Source organism: Ailuropoda melanoleuca, chromosome X, assembly GCF_002007445.2.
Source record: "Ailuropoda melanoleuca isolate Jingjing chromosome X, ASM200744v2, whole genome shotgun sequence".
Classification (NCBI taxonomy): Eukaryota; Metazoa; Chordata; class Mammalia; order Carnivora; family Ursidae; genus Ailuropoda; species Ailuropoda melanoleuca.
In genome coordinates, this window is record NC_048238.1 from 53,206,231 (window position 1) to 53,215,368 (window position 9,138).

Consider the following 9,138-nt stretch of genomic DNA (forward strand, 5'->3'; position numbering starts at 1 on the left):
TATTATTATCTCTAATTTTAGAAAATGGAAATGGGGCTTAGAGAGGTGAAGTGACTGACCCAAGGGTATCCAACAAGGAAGTGGCAGAGGCAGGGTTCAAAGCCAGGTCTGTGCAGTTCTCAAGGCCCGTGCAGGTTCCTCGCCACCACACGGCTGAGAGGGACTGATGGTCCCCCAAAGAGATGGAGGCCACTTAACAGTGGCTGGTTGGGAATGAACAGTCAGCTCTGCAAATTCTTGCTTTCTCTTACCCAACTCGTCCCCACTGTCCACACCTCGCACTTGATTGGGAAGAGTGGGAACACAGTGCTTGCATACCACCAGCCCTCAGCCAGACCTTAGGAGGTCTGTACTCCTTCCAAAGTCTACTGCCGATGCAGCCCCCACTTGCAAGGGGGCCAAGTGCATGTTCTCACCCTAAACAGCAAGCAGCCTCACAGCAACAAATTTATTTGGAATCGTGAGCCAGCCTCCACTCCCAGGTGGAACTCAAGCTTCACAGACAGGTCGGGAGCAGGGAAGCAAGGAAGGGCTCAGAAGGGCAAGAGTTTGTCTGGGATGCCAAGGCAGCTTTGTGGAGGAAGTGGTCTTTCAGCTGAGAAGATTGCCAGTTGGAGTGGGGCCAGGAGTGCTCATGAATTCTTAAGGCAGAGAGTATAGGGTGTGCAAAGGCCCAGAGTCATAAAAGGGTCTGTACGTAAGGAAAGAAGGGAGTGTAATTCAGGATGTCTGGGTTTTGGGCTGAATGGAAGAGGGAAGAATGATGGAGTGGATGGATGAGACGGCATAGGTTCTTTATTTATTTATTTTTAAAAAGATTTTATTTATTTATTTGACACAGAGACAGCCAGTGAGAGAGACAGCCAGTGAGAGAGAGACAAGCAGGGGGAGTGGGAGAGGAAGAAGCAGGTTCCCAGCAGAGGAGCCTGATGTGGGGCTTGATCCCAGAACGCTGAGATCATGCCCTGAGCCAAAGGCAGACCCTTAATGACTGAGCCACCCAGGTGTCCCCCCCCCCAAGAGACAGCATAGGTTCTTTATGACCAGACAGTGAAGAATGCCAGGATCAGATCCCCAAGTCTTCCAATAGAGGAAGGAGAACCCTTGAAAAGTTTTTGAATAGGAGCAACAGGACCGGATTCTTGTGTTCAAAGGATCATGCCCACCCACCCCTCAAGAGTATGGGAGAGTGGATTGGTTAGAAGGGGTAGAGACTACTAGAAGCTGGTTAGACCAGCAAGGAGGCTACCTCAGTAGTCCCCGGGAGAGACGAGGAGAGGCTGCATTGTGGGAGAGAAGTCTGGAACTTCTGGTCATTCTCTCTGTTCTCGTGTCCATGGTTAAGTGGTGAGGAAGAGGTAGGACCGCAATTACTGGGGGGCACTTGCCCTCTTCAAGTTTGGTTTGTGTGTGGGGGGGGGTCTCATGAAGCAGGGCTTCCCTAGACTAGAGGACAATTGCCATGAATTCACTCTAACACCTGCCCCTTGAGCCTCCTTCTCCTATTAACCAGCCCACAGCAGGAACAAAGTAAAATGCCAGGGCCCTACTCTCTGGCACCCCTCTCCCAGGGGAGTCGCTGAGGTGAGGGGCCCCCTCTACACCCCTGTGGGTGGCAGTCAGGAAGGGGAGAGGGAATGTAAGGAGCAGGTCAGAGCCCGCCCTCTGTCAGAGGAAATATCCACCCTCCTGAGCTTTTCAAGAGACTGTTTTCTTCCAAGTAGGTCCCACTGTTACCATGGCAACCGAGAGCCCTGGGCTTTGTGTTTCTGTGTCTTTTGAGTCCCTGGGGAGAAATGGCCTGCAGAGCTTTCTCTCATCTGGTCAGGATGCAGGAAGCGCTAGCCAGAGGTGGAGCCTCCCAGCCCCATTTAGGGGGTAATCTCTTGCCTCCTGAATGCCTGTCCTGATCCCTGGGGAGAGGCCAAGACTCCACACAAGTCAGTTCTGGTGGTCAAGCTTAACGACTTAGGCTCCAATGAACCCGGTTGCTCAGGGCCGGAATTCGGCATGCATCCGACAGCACATCTCTTTCAAAAAGTGCAATCTGAGGGCGCCTGCGTGGCTCAGTGGGTTGGGCGCCTGCCTTCGGCTCAGGTCATGATCCCAGGGTCCTGGCATGGAGCCCCACATCCGGGGGGAGTCTGCTTCTCCCTCTGCCTACCGCTCTTCCTGCTTGTGCGCTCTCTTTCTCTCTCAAATAAATAAATAGTCTTAAAAAAATGCAATCTGAGCAGGTGTCCAGGAGGGGCGAGCTCACACCAGACCATGGCACATGCCGAGGGGCTGTTGCACAAATATTTCGTGATCACTTGCTATGGGCTAGTACAGGATCTCCAGGCTGGTTTCTGCTCCAGGGAGCTCTAAGGGAAGGCTCAAAACCAAACCGGACATTAAATGTCTCCTGGGATAGTTGTCCCCAAGGCTCTTTCCCGCATGAGGCTAGGCGTTAGCATTGCCTAGGGAGCTTTTTAGAAATAGAAATTCCTGGAGATTCTGATTCCACCAGTGTGGGTGTGAGTGGAGGGTGGAGGTTAAGCGTTCTGGGTGTCAAACCGCTGGAGCTCACAGTCAAACTCAAGCAAGTGACCTTGAGCTGCCAGTTCCTCACAGAACGGATGATGGGAGCAGTGGGGCCTGCTTCACAGGCAGCAAGATGTTCTCCGCCTTCCTCCACCCCTTGGAAACAGGGTGGTGTTGTGCTTTTCTTTAAATCCGGCAGCCCATTTATTCACTTACTTCTTCATTTAGGTATCAAACTAGGTTTGAGATTCTACTGTGTACCCGGCCTTGTGCCAGGTCAGGGACCCCACGGCGACTAGACAGATGAGGAAGCTGTGGCCTGAACAGGAATGGGACTCATGCAAGGTCCCAAAATGAGTCAGTGGCAGGGCCAGCCTGGAATCCAGAGCTCTTTCCCCCAGACTCACGGGGCTTGTGACTGCAGGGGTGTGGGGCAAGGCTCACCCTCCTCTTATTTTCCCCCACCTGCTCTGATGGTCCACGACACAATCTGGGCTCGCCTCTCCCTACCTGTGCTGGCATGAGAAACTCTGGGGGTGCTAGAGACCTTATCTGGCCCCCTGACGCAGAATGGGCAGCCCCAGGGCTCCCTGATGAAGCCCACAGTGCCACAGCCCTGTCCCTCCCCCAGAGGGGCAGACTGCCACACACTCACACATACTCACCGCCTTAAACTCAGCACCTTACTCGCTTGGTAGGCCTGTCCGTGTGGGGCAGAGCTTGCCACCCACCTGGCACTCCCAGAACCTCCAGGGATGGTGCTCGTGAGGCGTAGAGCTGGCTGCTTTGGCAAAGACCCGGAATCCAGTCAGGTTGAGACTTGAGCTCCTCAAGGGGCTTCCGTGGGATCAGCATGGTGTATTAGAGGTGAGAGGGGATGGCTCTGGGAGTCACGAAGACCCGAGTCCCCTCATGGAACCTGATATCACAGAGATTCAGATCCTTCAGCTCTCAAGGGAGACACATTATCTGCTGCCCTGACTTCTTGTGGGAATGAAATGATATTTGTTGGCAAAAGTGCCTGGGGCAGGGTCAGAAACATGCTGGTTCCCCCCCCTTCCCTCCCTCCCACCGTTCTTCCGTCCCTCCCTCCTTCCCTCCCTCCCTCTTAAAGGGCCAAAGCAGATGTGCTTCTGAACCAGGCCTTTGTTTCTCACTGTGCTCCTGTAAGCTGGGGTGGGGGTGGGCAGGACAGGGTGGGCAGGCAGACCCAGGAGCCAGTAGGACCAAGTGAGTGGAGGCAGAGAGGAGTGAAGTGTCCCTGGAGCTGACTGCTGGGCAGCCATGGAGCTGCGGAAAAGCTACTTGCCCCTATAAACCTTGGGCCTGTGACTTCCCCCCTCTAAGCCTTTGTTCCCTCATCTGTGAGATGAGGGTAAGATGAAGTGAGGGGACAAATGAGAACAAATGATGTGAAGTGCCTGGCGTGACACTAGTACCTAGTAGGGGGCTCAGTAAACATCCCCCACACTGTCCCAGGGTGGGGGAAATTCCAATTCGTAGCTGGGAAACGTTAGCAAATCCAAGAACGGGATTCAGTTTCTTCGGACCCCAGAGTCTTCGAGGAGCAGTGAAATCTTGCTGGGAGGGTCTCTATGTGAACTGCTCTGGGCAAGTGTATTTAAATATCGTCTGCCTCCAGCTCAGTGGTGTCCGGTAGCACCACCTAGTGCCCTGAAATGGAAGGGCCCTCCGCCTCACCCCCCTGGCCTCCCACCCCCCCTTCAATGTCGTGTGTGTGTGTGTGTGTGTGTGTGTGTGTGCGCGTGCGCGCACGCGCGCTGGGGGCGAGGAGAGGTGCCGTTATAGGAAGATAGGACTGGGCCACTCATACCTTCATATCCCAGCAAGTGGAGAGCTAATGCTATTTTTCAAGACAGCTAGTCTTTTTTACCTCCCTCCCCCCTAACAGCTGCCATCCACAAGTGCGTAGGACTCTAGGTAGGTCCCTTGAGCCTTGCTGGGCCTTAGTTTCCTCATCTAAAGATTGCAAGGCTTCGGGCTAGGGTTGGTTCAGGCAAGTTGCCTGGGAAATGATCTCTGATGCCTACTGAGTGCCCGTCTATGTTTGCTCAATAACCCAGAGAGACACAGTCTTTACACACCCTTTATATTTTTATTGAGGAGAAAGCTTTAGCATACAGAACAATTTCTTATCTTCACAACACAATAATGCAACAATAACACAATAACAATAATACATTTTTTTCAAACGGGTTTCCTCCCGAGTCTCTGGGAATCCTTGGGCTGCCTTCGTACCCCTGCATGCATTCCCCCCCCACCCCTCTTTCAACCCAAGAAAGCACCCAAAGCCCATAGTTCCTCTTACAGCTCTTGTGGCTGTTACATCACAACAAATATTAAAGATCCGGGAAAGGTGGGGGAAGAGGGTCAAAGGGAAGCCCAAGCCCCCCCGCCACCAGAGGGCCAGAAACCAGCTCACTGCTCCTCCGCTCTTTCCCTGGCTGAGGCTACAAGGGCTCATGGTGAGAGGCACCATGGGAACAGCAGGGCCTGTGCTGAAGGGTCCCTGGAGGTCGGGGTGCAAGGCACCTGTCCTTTGCACTTCTCCGGCAGGGACGTGGGCAGCAGGGCCAGCGTGTCGACCGTCAGCAAACAGGGTCCACAGCCTAGAAGGATAGCCGTTCCCCTTCTGGAACTCTCTCCTGAGGAAATAGCTGAAAAACAGACAAAATTTTCTTTACGCTGTTGTTGAGTCCTGTACTGGTGGGAATGGAGAAAACCAGGCAATTGAAATGTCTCACAGATCAGGAGACTGCTTAAATAAATTATTCGGTATGCATGACTGCATAGGTGGCAGCCATTTTAAATCCTGCTGATCAAGAGCTTACAGCATGATCTCAGCTTTGAAAAGACAGAGTGAGAACATGCTAGAAAGGCATCAAAGTGTTAACAGTACTTGCATCTGTGTGGCTGGATTCTGAATGTCTGGGGCTGTTCTGTCCTTCCAGTTTGCTCTATTTTCCAAACCTTTGATTATGATTATCTAATACTTTTCTCCTTGGAGGAGGGGAGAGCCTTTTTAAAAGGTAGCAACAGGTTCTAGGAACCCAGCTCCACTGATTCCCGGGGCTGAGAAGTGTGTTAAAGACAAAAGGGCTTCTTACCTCCCACTGACGAATAGAGACCTCACCAGAAACCAGCCGGAGGACTGGGTTTCTCTGAGACTCCTCTTCCTCCGGCTCCTTCCGCTTGCCTCCAGGCTCCAAATCCTAAGGCTGGGCTGAGGTTATCTGTCCGACTCCGGTGAGGAACAGAGGCATAATTTACTATGTTTTCTTCCCTCTGGCCACAGACACTTTGGCTACGCTCGCCCAGCTGCCAGGCACTGTGCAGGAAGCTCAGTGTTGAGGGCAGTTCGGGGCAGCAGTGGATTTGGCTGGCATTCTGGGGCCAGAGCGACAGAGTGTATATTTTTCACTGCTGAAGCAGTGTTTTCTGGACCCAAGGCAAGCAGCAGGACTCTTTATGGGGGGCCCTGGGTTCCTACCCAGAAGTCCCAGGAGATACTAGGAGGCAGTCCCCCCCCCTTAGGCCGCATTGTCTAATCGAAGCCCAGCACCAGGCCATGGCTTGCACCCCATGTGAGAAACATGAGGACGTCCCAGCTGCAAGGCTGGAGACAGAACCTTCCTCTCTCCTCTCAAAACCAAGGAATCCTTTAAGTCGAAGTTAAAGAGCAGCCCTTGGGCCCTGTCTCTCTTTGGCAGTCCAGGAACAAAAGGCCAATCGGGCCTCCTCTGACACCTCAAGGATGGCGAGTCTCCTGCAAAGACCTTTGGCTGGGGGCTGCAGTCCAAGGCCTGGCCGGGGGAGGAGACAACCGTCCCTAAGGGAAGAGTCACTCCTTACAATGTCAAGCTGAGTTGTTGCTGCTGCCTCCTCCCCCTCCCCTCCTCCTCCTCCCCCCTTCTCCTCCCCCTCCCCTCCTCCTCCTCCACCCTTTAGGCAACATCAAGAGAAGGGTTAGAGCCTGTAACCTTGGGCTCTGTCTGCTGGGGATGCCGGGGAAGGCAGTGTGGTAAGAGGAGAGGGTCCCGAACTTGGCGAGCTGGTCCAAGGGCCCTGATACGGGAGTCTGTGGGGAGGAGGAACCAGCTTGCTGGGTCAGTCAAGAGCAGATCTCAGCCCTGGTGTCCATCTGACATGCGACTTTGCGCACACTCACTGGGCTGGATGTAGGGTTCTCTTCGGGGCCCTTCTGCTGGAGGGGTGGCTTGAAGCAAGTGTCGACTTTTCGTCCATCTCTGGATACCATCCTGCTCTCTGTCGATCATATCGAGTAAGTAAGTGGCCTCAGTGGCTTTAGGAGTTCGGTGTAGCCTGTCCTTTTGCTCATTGGGGCAGATCAGTGAGGCATTGGGTGAAGTCCTGGTGAGCCAGTCCGAGGATAAAACCGTTGAACACAGGGTGAATAAACGCAGGAGAGGTGCAGGTTAGGAACAACTAGAGGGGGAATTACAAGAGAGTGACCAGTTCTTTTACGGGAACAGGCCCAGAAACCTGCTCTCTAGCTTGTGGCAAGACTGAGCAGAGCACACTCCAAGAGGACAGCTCTCGCTGACCCCTTCTCTCCCAGGTGGCCTTACTTGGACACCTGTCACTCTCTGGTCAGGGTTGCAAGACGATCTGGAGTTCTGCAGGCATTCTTCAGGCTCTACAGGTCTGGAACTCCCTCAAGCACTGGTCAGCAAATAGGGCAGGTGTGGCAGCGATAGCAGGGGCAGGGGACGCAGTAGAAGGGTGTGTTCTGCTGGCGAGCTCGCCCCAGCCCTCACACGCGAATGCGGCCACGGGCTGCCCGGTGGCCCCCCTGCCTCGGAGTGAGGCGGAACAGCACGGGGGGACGGCGTCGAATTTGGCGTTGCCCCAGGCGACCTGCGCGGCGAATCAGTGGGGGCGAACTGTAGAAGGGCGAATTGGTGCCCGGAAGGCCCTCCAGGAGCGGGACGCGATTCTGGTTCCTCCTCCTGCTGGGCTGTACGATGGGAGGCGACGCATCCAGGAAATTCTCGTGGTAGTAGCCGGTGGTCTGGGACGAAGCGTGGGCCATCGTCGGCTGCATCTCCATCATCTCGTCCAGGTCATCGTCTTGGGTCTCATCTTCGGACTCGGGCTCGGGCTCCTGGTCCGCCTCCTGGTCGGCGTCGGGATCCGGCTGCGGGACCGGGCACACGAAGTCGCCCTTATTCTCTTCATCCTTGACCGTCTCCACGTCCACCTCCTCATCCCCGTCCTCGTCCTCCTCCTCCTCTTCCTTCTCTTCCAGTTTCTGCTTCATCTCCTCCAGCTGCTTCTTCCTCATCTCTTCCTGCCTCTTCCTCATCTCTTCCTGCTTCTTCCTCTTCTCCTCCTCTTCCCTCGCCTCCTCCTGAATAGCTCTCACGCGCCTCCGCTGCTCCCTGTCGTAAAGCCTGCGCCTGCGTGTCTCTTCATCTTCGTCACTGTGGAACTCTTCATCATCGCTGTCATCGTTAGGGTCCGCAGCAAAGGGGAAGAAGATGTTGCGGACCCCAGGGAGCGGGATTGGCTTGGGCACGCGCACTTTCCTTTCTATCTCCACGCATTCGAGAATCAGCTCGTCCAGGTCGGCCATTTCGGTTGACCATAAGAGCTCCTTGCGGAAGAATTCTGACAGGCCTTTAAGGAACTGGTTTTGAAGGCGGCAGTCATCCCAAGACAAGAACTGGGCCAGGAACTGAAAGGCATCTGCGTAGCTGCCTAGGGTACAGTGCCCCTGCCTGAGCTTGCGGATGGCCTTTTTAGCCACGCTTGGGGGGATGGGGCCGCAGAATTCCTTGCGGATCTCATCCAGGAAGCGTGGGAAGTTGGCACGCAGGGGGCTTCCTTCCCGGGTGACTGAGATGGCCCAGTTCTTGGCTTGGCCAGCGAAAAAGGTGATCAGAAAGGCCACCCGCTCGGCGCCCCCGGGGAAATGATCCTCATGGTCAGCTATGAAGGTCTCTAGCTTCATCAGGAATTCAGCCAGGTAGACCGGGTCGCCCGAGAAGGGCTCTAACTCGGGCCGCTCCAGCGGCGGCAGAGGAGGCTGCGCCGGCAGCTCCTTGGCTGGGGGCGGGGGCAGCGCCGGCGGGGGCGGGATGGCCAGCGGGGGAGGGTCGACGGGCGCGTCGGAGGTCCCGCAATCCTGGATCACGCTAATCAACAGTTCGTCCGAGGCGAACTCGGGCTCCGCGCGAGGGGGAGGCCAGCACAAGAAAGGCAGCTCCCCCTCGGGAACTGCGTCAATCTCGCTGAGCGGGAACTCAAAGTTCTCCTCGGCAAGGACTGGCACCACCGGCACTGGCCAGCGGATGTAGCTCGAGACATTGCCTCGCAAGGAATTTACCTCGGCTAGGGCTCTTCCGAGCTGAAGGCCCAAATTGGCATTCTCCCCGCGAAGGGCATTTAATTCTTCTCGCAGGGCCACGTTCGCCATGCGCAGGCTGTTTAGATTTCCTGCGGCCTCGGACATTAGGATTAGCGCAGGGGCCCTGGGTCTGGCGGCGGGGGCGGGGAGCTGGAGGCCGCGAGAGGAGGCTGAAATGCGGCGGCGGGGCGCGTGGGGGGGAGGGGACTGGAGTGCCGTGGGGG

General features: G+C 55.4%; 2 protein-coding genes across 17 annotated transcripts in view; one reads left to right on the forward strand and one right to left on the reverse strand.

Moving 5' to 3' along the window:
- Positions 1 to 9,138, forward strand: part of LOC100478758 (NHS-like protein 2) — a 122,709-nt gene that overhangs the window by 94,676 nt on the left and 18,895 nt on the right. The gene's annotated exons all lie outside the window — the stretch shown is intronic.
- On the reverse strand, positions 4,618 to 9,132 carry RTL5 (retrotransposon Gag like 5). Its single transcript, XM_011232677.3, has 2 exons — positions 5,652 to 9,132; positions 4,618 to 5,201 (listed from the first exon to the last, which is right to left on the reverse strand). Exon 1 carries the CDS (start codon positions 9,017 to 9,019, stop codon positions 7,319 to 7,321), a length of 1,701 nt encoding a protein of 566 aa, XP_011230979.2. The 5' UTR covers positions 9,020 to 9,132; the 3' UTR covers positions 4,618 to 5,201; positions 5,652 to 7,318.